This window comes from Leptosomus discolor, chromosome 24, assembly GCF_034619465.1.
Source record: "Leptosomus discolor isolate bLepDis1 chromosome 24, bLepDis1.hap2, whole genome shotgun sequence".
Taxonomy (NCBI): Eukaryota; Metazoa; Chordata; class Aves; order Leptosomiformes; family Leptosomidae; genus Leptosomus; species Leptosomus discolor.
Window position 1 is genome coordinate 5968183 of NC_141414.1, and position 12807 is coordinate 5980989.

Consider the following 12807-nt stretch of genomic DNA (forward strand, 5'->3'; position numbering starts at 1 on the left):
CGTAGTCATTTCAGCGCATCTGAAGCACCTCTAAAGCAGGGTACTTCATTCTAAATTAGAAACACAAACATCTTTAACTAGGGACTGAAGCAAACCTTTGAGTTCTCAGTTCACCAGGCTGTGCCTGGGCATTGCAGAAGTCTCCAAACAGCGTGTGCTCTTGCAGATCACGTGTGCTGCAGAATCCCAGCCCCGCCAAGAGTGAGCTCAGGACAGAGGGACCCTGGGAATTGCTTTGCCTTTGCACAGCTCTCAGCCAGGCTTTTAACGTCTTCTCTTCCCTTCTGCTATTTAACCAGGCGGTGGTGTGTTGTTAAGGAGCCGCGGAGCTGCTGCCGCATTGGCTGCAGATGACATCATTATTGATTACTGCTTTTATCCTGCTCCCTGGCGATGCTACTCCACCTGGCTCAAACCCGCGGCCGCTAATTTCATGAACCAATTAATCCACAGAGAGAATAACCCTCTTCACTGGCAGGGGGTGTGCGTGAGTGCGTGTGTGTGCACGTGTGTGTGTTGTGTGTTGGGGGAGGCCGGGTATAACTATTATTACTGAGTGTTTCTAATTAAACAAAAATGTTAATCTTGCAGCACAATGTGCAGAATTCCTCTGAGTTTAATTAAAACAACTGCGACTAGAGGCGTGATCAGATTCGAGGATCAGATCAGCGGAGGAAGCATCTCTGAACATCACATATTGCACTGATTCAAGTGCTCAGATTTCCTTCCTGCCAGGAAAGTGAAACTGCCTTCATCCCCTAACAATTGGATTCCCTATAATAATGCAATTACAACCTCAACTCAATCCCCACAAGACACGCAGACGCACGCCCTGCCACCCTCCCCATCCACCCCCAAGCGTCACCCCAAAACTGTTACCAAATAAATAAATCAATAACGAATGGTTCGGATTGTGAATCCTCTCTCTAAAAGCAGCCCAGGCAACTGCCAGAACAAAAGAACCAAGACGCAAGCTGAAGATGCTTCAAGGGCACATCTGGGCAGCTGCCTGCTGTTGAAAATGGCACCAGCTTACGCAGGGAAATGTTTTCACGTGCGGCACTTGCCGTTTTAACAGAGCATCCCCAATACCTGCTCTTAGACTGGGTTGTTCAAAGGCCCCCCCCTCTGCCCCGACGAAAAGCTGGTGAATCACCTCAAGGCCCCTGAACAGAGTAGGGGAGGAGGGATGGAGGGAGGCAGGAAGAGATGAGAAGAGCACTTCAGCGTTCATTTATAATAAATCCTACCAGAGGACACGCTCTGTGCTGGGGGACAGGCCTCGAACCAAGCCGGGCGCATGCGCTGCCACACACATGGTCAGACAGAAAAAGGAAGGGTCGCCAGCTACAGCCAAGGAGCCACCGGCGCTCGCTGCCTCCGTGTCGCCCTAGAAGGTGGCAGCTCTGTGTTAAGATAATTAGCTGCGCTGGAAACGAGGATGATAAAGAAAGACAAAGCGGGTGTTGCTGCTGCTCTTTTTCCCCGCAGGGTGTGCAGGGCTGTTTAATAATTTAGAGGAGAGGGAGGGTGTGAGCGTGTACAGACGCGCTATGTAGCGAACACAGAAAGCCACAACGAGGATGCTGCTGAAGTGTAGGGGAGGAGTAAATTTTTGCTCTTCTCTGGAGAAACGTGGCCCAGCTTATGGATGCTGGCTGGTCTCTAGGCAGTCAACTATCCTCACTTCGGGGTGGAAGATCCAAGAACACAGTGAAGAAGCAGCTTGAGCGACACCAGTTTTAAGCAGAATCAGGATCAAGATCCAGCACTCCTGAAACTTAATCCTGTTTCTTTTCATTAAGTTTATGAACACTTACAGCTGCCCCCTCCCCAACAGTTATCCTGGCATTATGCACTTTGTGAAATGACACAAACAAGTTATTTCCATCAATATCTATGTCCCTGCGTCTTAGTTAACTGTTATTTCACAGCCAAAGACAATTTGAATACATGGAGGAGTCTCAGTAACACGCTCTGAAAGTTTTATGTGCTACTAAAAATGTGCAGGCTTACAGACAAAACCTACACACTCAGGTATGTGTGTTGGACCCCATAACAGTGCAGGTAATACACTGTCTGCCCTACAATAATGTATCCTTATGTACCCTCCTTATAAATGCATCTGAGTTAAAATCACTCTGACATTATTCATAAGCTACAGAACTAATCTGCTTTCAACATTGCCTGATTTTTCAGGTCACTACAAGAAAAGCAAAACAGGTCAAGTTCGAAGAAAGACTGCCAAGAATTTTTCAAGTGGCAAGGTAACATTTCAGAGGGGCCAACTTCTCTTTAAGAAGCGCTCCAGGGGGACTCGAGCTATCTGCTGAGCATCTAGAACTGGTATTTGTTTACCTTTTGCTGATCTAAAGCCAACAACTACAAAAAACCAACAAAACAGCAGGGATCTTGCTAGAACTTTATACATGCCCACACCAGGTGTCCTCTCGGAGTAGGAAATGTGCGAGGAAAATTTCAGGCCAGAATTATTAGAGAAATGTAGGAATCCTTCATGAAAAGGAATCAACAGGGAATCACTAGAAAAAGAAGTTCTGAAATTCTGTCGACAGCAGCCTGAATCATACCCGGTACTAAGTACCACAGTTCTTACACATTTAATAGCCAGTTTTCCTCAACTTCCCAGAGCGCAGCAATCGCCAGGAAAAGATAGCACTGGCCAGTATGCAGCGAGCGATATATCAGGGCACAGTAAATTTTGTTCCATTACATTTAACTGGACCAAGCACTGGTTTTTATGGGTTCATGCTGCGTTTACTAATGACTCACAAAGGGCAACCTCCATGGCACTCTCTCTATCAGCTTCAACAAAGAACTGAGCCAGACTGGTCCCTGCTTGAAATCCAGCTTGTGCCTCGCAGCAGCAGAGGCAATGCAGGCAGAAAGTTGCAGCAAGGCTCTCCTGTACTCTCAGCTCGCTCAGCTGCTGACAGCCTAGGACATTCCTTTGCAGCATGAGACCCTCTGTCTCAGGTTACTAAAGAAGTGGAGGGAAAGTATAATCTGTAAACAGGAAGCAATAATAATAAAAAATACGTTTATCTTTCCTGGGAGTGTGGAGCTTAGAGAAACTGTCCCAATTGGGAGCTGGGGTGCCTGTACCGACTAGCTTCCTTTCTGCCTAAGTTGTAACCAAAAATGACAGCAGCTGGAGCCAACAATAACTGGAAAATGCTTCCCAAAAGCACCTTCTTTCCTTCTCTTTGGGCTCTGCAGGAATCAGGTTTGCAGGCACTATGTCTAGCCAGCTGTTGAAGGAACAGCGTGTCTCCACAGCCCTATCAAAACTCAGATCCCTTGAGAATCAGAGCAGGAAGGACAAACAAGCCAGCAGAGCTGCGTTAAGAGACTTTGTGTAAGTTGAACGGTGTCCATCACAAGCTCTGCTTCTCAGAAGCTCCCAAAGGTTTCTTCTCCTGCAGCTTCCTGTTTTTAAGTGAATGCATGTGGATTTCTATCAGGGTCTGATCCAGGACTAATCATGTGCATAAGCAAAAAAGGGGTTTTACTCTCAATCCCTTCAGCAGCTGCATTTAGTAGGGAAGAACTTATTTTTTTCTCTTCTGTTCATGAGACTGTCTGCACCGCTGTTGAGGAAATCCTGTAACTGCTCACGCATGTGTATAGCATGAAGGTACACACACGTATGTCTAACTGTGACCACAACAGCTGAGCCAACAGGCTGCAGAATTACTACAAAGCCCACCCCGCAGAGTTTGTAACATCTGGGACCCAGGTTTCCACACTCCACAGTATGTCAAGGCGACAGCTTCTGCAGATGACAGCTCCCATTCATCTCCAAGCTGTGGAGCAGCTCCCATCTTTATGCTAAGCATTAGTTCTGAAAGGGAGAGAAGAGAGGCAGAAAGGAGAAGGAGGCCTTGCATGGGAAGACAGAGAAAAGACAAACAGGAGAGTGGACGAATGCAGAAGCGGGGAGGAAAAACGAGAGGACTGGATGCCAGCGTGCTAACTTTGTCATTGTGGAGATTAGTGGATTTGTGCTTGGTCCTTTTAACTTCCCCAGCACTTAGAAATGCAGATAAAGAGGAGACAATCTTTGCTATGTGAACGCTAAGGAAAGATTAAGAGTGGAATAACTCCAACTGAGCAGGGAAGGGGAGGGTATCCTAGAAAAACTGCTTCCTTGATGCTCTTCATCAACGTCTTGGCCCAGCCCTGCAGCTAATTACTGCTCCCCCAGATTTCATGAACTGGGTACCCTAGCTGCTCTTGCAGAGGCCGTTAACAAAGCTACCGAACAAGGTCCTATCAGGCAAACAGAGCAGGAGCGCTTGTGAAAGCAGCTCAACACAGGAGCAAAGCACACAGCAATAAAATGTTCTGGTGGGATCAGCAAAGTGCATAATTAGTCAGGTGGTGGGGAGATGTAGCTCCTGTTCTGTCATCTGTCTCTCTAGCTGATGTGTATGATGCTGTTGCTGGAAGGAAGAGCTGGAGAAAGACACATACAAAGAATCCTGGTCCCTAAGGATAGTCACCGAGCTCAGCTCATCCCTTCCCATACGCTGCAGCTTTCTTTTGGTGGAGAGTGCCTTAAAAACGCTGTGAGAATCCAGTGGATTTGTGAGGGCAGCAGCTGGAGGACGACCTTCCCTCTTGCCACCGCTTGTAGCTAAATTCAAGCGGTAGAAACTTTGAATATGATTGCAGGGGCACTTTTCCCAAACTGTCACAGCTTCCAAGGAATATATGGGAATAAGTGTGAAGAACAAGGCTCCCAGCCCTCTGGGATAACTGCAGCTAGACACACTCTTGTCACAAAGCGCTGTTCCAATCTCCTGACAGATACATCCCACCACGTACTGCTAACAGAAGGTTAAATGCCGTGCCAGGCAAAGGAGCTACACAGAGATTTAAGTGCACCTACACAAATCTGTCAGGCATGACTGGACCATGGGCTCGCACGCTCAAAGGCAGCCAGCATCTTGACAACACAAAGCCTGGCAGGTGGGCAGCAGGAGGGATATTCCTTGCTACAAGGGCAGGTCAAGGGCTTTGCCATGTGCCCTTTATGTCTGGTCTTTATTTACCGCTGTACATCAGGGATTTGCACACAAATTTCGCTCTGCACTGTTAAGGATGTACTCGCTGTCTGTTCAAACAAAAGGATTTAAGATGCTCTTGGAGAGACCACTGAAATTGCTGAAGAAAAAGCAACTGGCATATAAGCAGAGCTACCACTTGGCCTTATGAGGATCACACACTGCCTTGGAGCACCTAAAACTCTTGTTAGCCATGTTCACTGCAGAAATAACGGCTCTCACTGCAAGCACCCCTATTCAAAAGCCCACGGCTTTTCTATAGCACCTCCTGCTGACGGCTTCACCACTAGCCAATGCTTCCAAGCTGAACTCCCTTCAGGAGCTCTCAAGCAGATATCCACCAGGCCTCTTCTGCCAGGATCACTTGCCCTGTGGTTTGAACCAAGAACACCATGCATCTTCTCCCCTAAAATGGGTCAGTTTTACCAAGCTTAGTGTTTCACACAGTGATTTTACAGATCACCAGGGTAATAACACTAAACATCCAGAGGCATTTAGAGCAATAAGCATATTGTTCCCTCTCCCACATCAAGTTCAGGGAGCATATTTCAAACAGATGACATGAAGGAGGCATCCATGTAAACATCCTCTATAGTGGAGACAAGTGAAAAAAAGAATCAGAACAAAATGGAGAGGGAAACTGTCTTCTTGGAGAGTGCACAGAGCGAAGGACCTGTGGAAAGAGGGAAGATGCCCAGAAGGGCAAAATAGGTATCTTGCGCAAGGGAAGGGGCTGGCGTTGCCACCAGAGGTGTGAAAGCCCATGCAGATGCATAACCATCTTAACCTCAGCCCATTAAATGATTCCTCAGTGAAGGTTTTCTTGGGTGTCTGGATGAATGGTGCCACATTTCTGAGGAGAATGATGGGAGTTTCTGGTGCTGCTCATAAACCTGGGGAAAGGATTTTTATTGGAGGGGAAGGAAGATCATAGAGTCGTAGGATAATTCAGGTTGGGAGGAATCTCAGCACATCATCCAGTCAAATCTCCTAAAACGGTCCAGTTTCAGCTTTGTTTCTTACATAGCAATTTTATGACTCTGGCGTAACAACAGCAGACAGATTTGACAGGTCAGAACAAACCAAAAAAAAGGAGGACTTTGTGCCTTGGCCACGCATTTTTTAACAGCCTTCCCACTCATCTGAAGGAAGGGAAAAACTGAAGGGTCCCTTCTCCCCTGTGCCACTGACACATGGCAGGCAGGCATGCTGCTTACCTCGGAGGACGGTGAGCTTGGCATGGACAGTGACCTCCCCATGAGGGTTTTGAGCAACACACTCGTAAATGTTCTCATCCCGGGGAGTCCGGAGGGGCTGGATCCTCAAAACAGCACCTGCACTTTCATCAAATTCGATTGTCTGGGGGATAAAGGAAAAGAGAGACACACACATAGTAAGCCTCCTTGAGTTGCAAGCAGAAGGTTCATTCCTGCTTCTAAAGGAGGCACCAGCGTATATACAAGCATGCACACTCACAAACGTACTTCAGCAGCTGCCCCACAATCCCCTACACACAACCGACACAGTCAACTTGTCTCTCCACCAACCTCAAGGTGACAGAGCACTGTCGCATGCCAAACCCTGTCTCTGAGCACTGACCCACCGAAACTGCCTCGTACATCTCAAACTCTCTGAAAGAACGAGCCATGGTGACAGTGTGTGCGGGGCGGGTATTCAGAATACAACTGTGATGGAGGAGGAGGAAACGGACCAAGTGAAAACAAAAAAAAAATGAACCCCTGCCTTCTTCCTCCATCTGCACGGGCAGCTGACACTACAAAGCCCCTCTCAGCACACAGCTGCCTGGCAGGGCTGAGTCCCACAGCAAATTCCACAGGATGACCTCCTAGTCCTTGTTCCTCCACTCTCATTTCTATCTAAACAATGCCAATTGCTCGGGTCTCGTTGCCAGCAACTTCATGTTTACTCCAGGCTGTCCCAGGGTTAAAATAAGGGGCCATGGATGGGTATGAAAGGTGCATTTACAGAGCTGAAGTACCACCCGTTTAGCTGGGGTTTCTTAGGGAAGGAAGAAGGCAGCTTTATATTATATCCCAGGAGGGGGAAAAAAAACCCACAACAAAACAAAAGAAAAAACTACAATAATGTGAGCCAAGTTCTCTCTTGCTTTGGAACAACCCCAGCTGTTGACACGGCCAAGAGCTTGCATTTCACTCCTTCTGCTGTTAAAACTCCTCCCCTTCCAAACCTCCCTTTATCATCGGGTCTGAGAATAACCAAAGAGCAGTAGCTGCTTTGTGTCAGTCTCTCTCTCTTCATACACACGCAGAGACAGATTTCAAGGACATCTCTTACCTCAAACCTCTGAGAGTTCACTTTCTTCCCTTTCTTGTTCCAGGTGACCCGTGGCTTTGGGTCTCCAGTTGCTTGGCATACGAATGAGGCCACCCCTCCCGACACACCAATTTGGTCCACAGGTTTTTTAATGAACACAGGGGGACCTTTAAGTAAAAAAGAAATACCATCATTGGCACAAGGAAAGAAAAACTCTAATAAACACTGTTTGTAATTAATAGTAGCATTATCACTGCTATTCTCTAATGATCTCAGATGAAATTAAACCACTTGGTCTTTTAGGAACAAACAGTCTTGACCTCCATTTTACATATGAAGAAGCTACAGCACAGAGTGATTAAGGGCCTGATCCTACAAAGAAATTTCAAGGGGATGATGTTGAAAAGCCTCTCTTACTTCTGAAAAGTGGACTTTTAAGCTGTTTTGAATAGGGGAATTTGCCCTTGCAAAGCCCATCCAGTGATCATCAATAAAAGCTGGTAGAGCTGAAAACAACATCTAGGAACACTGAACTGCACTCCCCAGATGACCAAAACACCAAGGAATGGAGGAGATTTACAGGAACCCAAGGCAGGGGTAAAAGGTATGCGGACCACCACGAAATCAATGGAGCAGGAACTTGGCACACAGAGATCTTGAGGACGATGGTGTGAAACAGGCTGATGCTGGTGGCTTTAGGATGTGAAACCTCCTTGGCTTGTAGTACCTGTGTTTTCATCTGCAAATCTTTCACCCGGCCCTCACTGATACATTTACACAGTAACAGGTATGCCATCCTTTGCCACAGGTACAGCCCAACAAACAAGAGCTGTGATCGTTTCAAAACAACCCAGTTGTGGAGACCACAAGCATGGCAGCCAAGTCTGCAGTCTGCTCCTGCAGTTCCCCCTTCCCCTCTTCTCATCATGAGACATCTGAGAAAAACAAGGAATTCACGCTGCTGAAGGAAGAAGCCAAAACCTCCTCGAACTCCTCTCATAACCAGACGCTCAAAGGTGCAGTGATGCCTGAACAAACACATTCAGAGCCTGGGGCTGCATTTTAGCCAGCCTGGACCCAAAGGAACAACACTTGAGCTCGTAGCATCACTCCCTCACCCCCTGCCACTGATTTCCATCCCTGCCTGACCGCCTTCAAGGAGGGGAGAGGACGCTGGGATGGGCTTTCCGACCAAGGAAGGTGTCAAAGGCCTTCTCATGTGAGGAAGACGAGGCCAGGAGTGTTTGTGCAGAGCCCAGATTGCCTCTACCGTCAGGGAATCCTCCTTCCATGCTCTAACCTGTTTTCCCTGCACAGTTTCCTCTCATCTAGTTAGTTTAAAATTTATTGAAATATTTAAATCACAAGGCCACAGCTGTGTTCAAATAAAATCACTCAGATCATAAAGTTGCCGTCTGTTATTCTTGAGAAAAGCAGACCACATGACTCTGAAATGTGTATATTTATACGTACATACTCAGAGTCTATAAAATAAGACGTAAACAGTCTACCAAAGAGCTTAAGAAGAGGGCAAATGGTAGCTAAAGAGAAATCTCAGGGTCTTTTAGGGGTTGAAAGACAAGAGGAAGCATTCTACCCTTCCCTGCCTGGTACGGCCAGCAGTATATAAATAAAAGCCACTGAGCAAGCTCATGTGATGCAATCAAGCATTTGTTTCCATGCTGGAGGTAAATACAATTTGCTGGAGCTGTTTACGTCGCACCGAATGCTGTGTGTACAAAGCATCGGATTTATAAATATCCAAATCTATATTTAGAGGTCAGAGTCTTCTTCGCAATGTTACAGCTAAAGGTTATCAAGCAAGTCCCACTGGAGGTACTGGCACTGGGGGACCTGTCCTCCATCTGGGAAAGGCAAAACCAAAACTTTGCTTCAGGCTAAAATATAAATGCTCGCTCTGCCCACAACCTGACTTCCTTCCTCTCTTCTCCTCAGTTCAATATCTGAAGAGTTTGCAGAAGTCGATCCTGAAGGTACAGCCAAAAACATCCAGGGCTTTTAAGAACACTTTATTGATGCAAGTTCATTTCCTAAAATAAAAGTCCCTAATAATCCTTAATGTCACATATACATTTAAATGGGTGCAAGCAGTATGATGAGAGCACAGCTGAGGAGAAAAATAGGGCTCTATTTCTGTCTTAAAGAAAGGGATAGTGCTCCAAAAAATAGTGTACTTGGAGTCATTGCTCAGCATCCTTTTTTGGGGACCTCTGTTGACTCAGTGTGTGGTAAGGGGGAAGCTGAGCTGCTCTGTGAACACAGTTTTCCTGAGCTCACTGCGATGCTGAACTGCCTATGATAAACCCACTCCTAGGCAGCAGGAGACAAACGAAAAGAAACCAAATAAAAATCTCTGTCAAACAATCTATTGGATTTTGCTACTCACTTGGAAAAATCAGTGAAAAATCAAAGGTAAATTGTTGATTTTAAAGTTGCCCAAGCCTCCCAGCTCCAGACTTTGATTCTCTCCCCTACCTCGCGCTCTCCACCTATGCACCCCTAGTCACTGCAGCACTTGTCACTCCAGCCCACGCCAATCGCAGAACAACCCTCTTCCCTCTGGGAAGAGAAAGCCAGCGCTATCGCAGGCAAGGTGGTGATGATACAAAGCTGAAACAAATTCCTACGTGCTGCGTAGGACTGCCACAGCTCTGCCGTGCCAGGTCCAGCTTGCAGTAAAACATGCAGTTAGAATTCAGTCTTCAGCTCTGCAAATTGCTTTGAAAAGCTCCACAAGCAGGAACGAGGTGCCATATGAAAGCGAAACACTAGCAGCCCACTCAGAGGGGCTTATGTGTCTCCCCTCATCTGCGAAGACTGCAGGACCTCAGTTTTAAATAAATAAACAAATATCAGAGACAGGCATTTTCCATATGACATACTTGCAATCCAGGAGATGTTATATCACTTCACCAATCATCCCTCGTGGAGAGCTGAGAACAAGTCAGTCTTGGAACGACTGAGTTTGAGTTCTACCTAGGTCTAGCGGTCACAAGAGATTTTTCTTATTTCCCTTTCTCTGCTTGCGAAGTAGCGGAACCTGTTTTTTTGCAGTATCAAAACGGGAATGGAAAAACCTGGAGCTGAGAAGAATTTTCCTACTATGAGAGGCTTCCTGCGGGGTCTGTGTCTCTGAGGAAAAGGTTGAAAAGACCGGATGGCTGCTGCGTACCTGTGATTCTTCTCTACAGCTTAATGGAAAGCCATCAAGTCAAACTGAACCTTTTACTCCTGCCTACCACCTACGCACTTCCCAAAAGCAACAGCCAGGGCAAGCAACATGCTGGACAGTTGCCACGGACTGTAAGGAAGAGACACATATTCACCACCTATCCCATGCTCTCTAATTGCATCCACAAAGACGATCAGCACACACACTGTCTGCCCCCCGACCCAACCTCTGCCACCCCTTCCAGACAGCTCTGCTCCCGCCCCGTGTCTCTGAGTGCCGTCAATGGCAGCTGATGAGATCACGCGCTCACCCTCCCAGTCACCCCGATGCAGTCAACCTCCAGTTGGCTTCCCTTTCCAAAGCACAGGCCGAGAGAAACACTGTGGTGCCGACATCTGTTCAGAAGGGACATGACGCACATTTGCTGCTGGGATTTTGTGAATTCTAACGCAGACTCTGAGAAGAAGCTGCGAGGTGATAAGGGTGGGGACTCCTACTCTTCCCAAGGCACACACACTAGAGGAGCACGGTACGACATCAGCCCACGTTCAAGGGTTGCACACTAAGGCAGCTTTCCTCACAGAAGAGGAAAACGCTGCTGCCTCACCTCTCCTTCCTTCCTTCTTTCACATGAGACCCAAGCAGAAAAAGTTCTTCAAATGCAGTCATGCAAAAGAACCCCCAATATCTCCCTGCTAATGACACACAGATGACAAAACAGTCCGAGAAGCTTTACAGCAAGGAAGCTTGAAAGCTGTAGGAGTGGGGAAAAGGAGGGGACATCTCACCCTTTAAACCCAAATGTCCCTCAGGAACTGCTGCCATAGCGAATAGCGGGTGATGGACGAGGAGCGAGGGAGACAGGCCGGCCACCATATGCCTGTCTGAAACATCAAAAGCCAAAGACAGAGAAAGGGATGGAAACCCCAGAGGTGGTTTGAGGGGTGGGAGAGAAGCAGGAGCACAAATGGGCTTAACATATCGGAGCTGACAGCTGAAGGGGAGCGGGGTGCAGAGGGGAGAAAAAGAAAAAGCACAGTTATGAACGCGCACCATGGATCCTCCTTCCTTGCCTCCTGTAAGCCTGGTCTCCAGACTGAGCTGGCTGCCCCTCCGGCCAGCACCGCAGGTGGGTTTATGGAGGGACAAGGAGGCTGGGGATGCATTTAGCCTTGCAAAACACGCCACAGGGTAGGAGCAGCTTTCTCTACGCTACCTCACTATGCTCCAGCCTCAAAATGGGAGAGACAGCCTGAAAAGCTGAGGGGAAAACTCACACCAGCTCAGCTAAAGCAGCTGAATGAAGCCCTGGCAGTGCAGAGGGCAGTGTAAAACCGCTATGGCACCTGCCAGCCCACTTCCCGGCTCTCCGGGTGGTATCAGGGAAGCCCAACCAGAGTTAGCCCAAACAGGGGAAGGAGAGAGGCAGGTCCCAGCGGGGAAATACTGACTTCCCTGGCCCTTTCCGAGACTAAATTAATTCTTGAAGCGTTTTGTGCCAGCCTGCCAGATCAATACCCTGACATCCTCCCAGCCGCCCTCAGCCAAAACACATTGGTGCTGGCTCAGGAATACAGGACAATTTGGGAAATGGAGAGGGCTGGCCAACAAGAACAGACTGAAGACAGTCCCCTGCCCCTCCAGCCAGGCCTGCAGGAGCACATGCATACGACCAGAACTTGCCCTACATTGTGAAGCTCTTGAGGTAAAACCCTCAGTCCTGACAGGCAGGGGACCGGCCAGCGGCACACAGCCTTCCACCGCTCCACCACGGGGGAAGAGAAGACCCCACACACTCTGCTGCCAAACTGGGAGACCCAACTGTGACCTAAAAATTGCTCCTCCCTCCTGAGCTACAGCCTGCGAGCTTTGGGGCAGGTCCGAGACAGAAAGCTGCTCCCACAGGGAGAGGGACAACATATCCACCACGTCCTCTTCCATCTGCTCCCCACAGGGGAGGCCTGGAGGTGCCACCGCCATAGTAACAGGCCTCACGGGCACCAAGTAAAAGGCCAGAGGACGGTCCCAGACCACATTACCTTATCATTTGCCCCAGTTTTGGGAGGGAATGGGCAGCGTGTGTGTAAGCTGCCCCTCCGCCCCGCAGGCTCTCCCCTGAGCAGGCTGCAGAGAGGCACCTCCGCATCTCTGCTTCCTTCTGACCCCCCTCAGCTCTCTCCCCTCATCTCCAGCCCCACAGCAGGGACTGCTGCTGATTTTAGATGGCAAAAT

General features: G+C 48.2%; 1 protein-coding gene across 1 annotated transcript in view; it reads right to left on the reverse strand.

The window, feature by feature from the left end:
- Positions 1-12555, reverse strand: part of PTPRS (protein tyrosine phosphatase receptor type S) — an 83710-nt gene extending 71155 nt beyond the window's left edge. The window contains exons 1-4 of the mRNA XM_086477752.1: positions 12404-12555; positions 10643-10704; positions 7404-7549; positions 6305-6446 (exon numbers count right to left, since the gene is read on the reverse strand). Of these exons, the coding sequence (XP_086333878.1) occupies positions 6305-6446; positions 7404-7549; positions 10643-10704; positions 12404-12555 (502 nt within the window). The remainder of the gene's footprint in view (positions 1-6304; positions 6447-7403; positions 7550-10642; positions 10705-12403) is intronic.
- Positions 12556-12807: the final 252 nt, after the last annotated feature.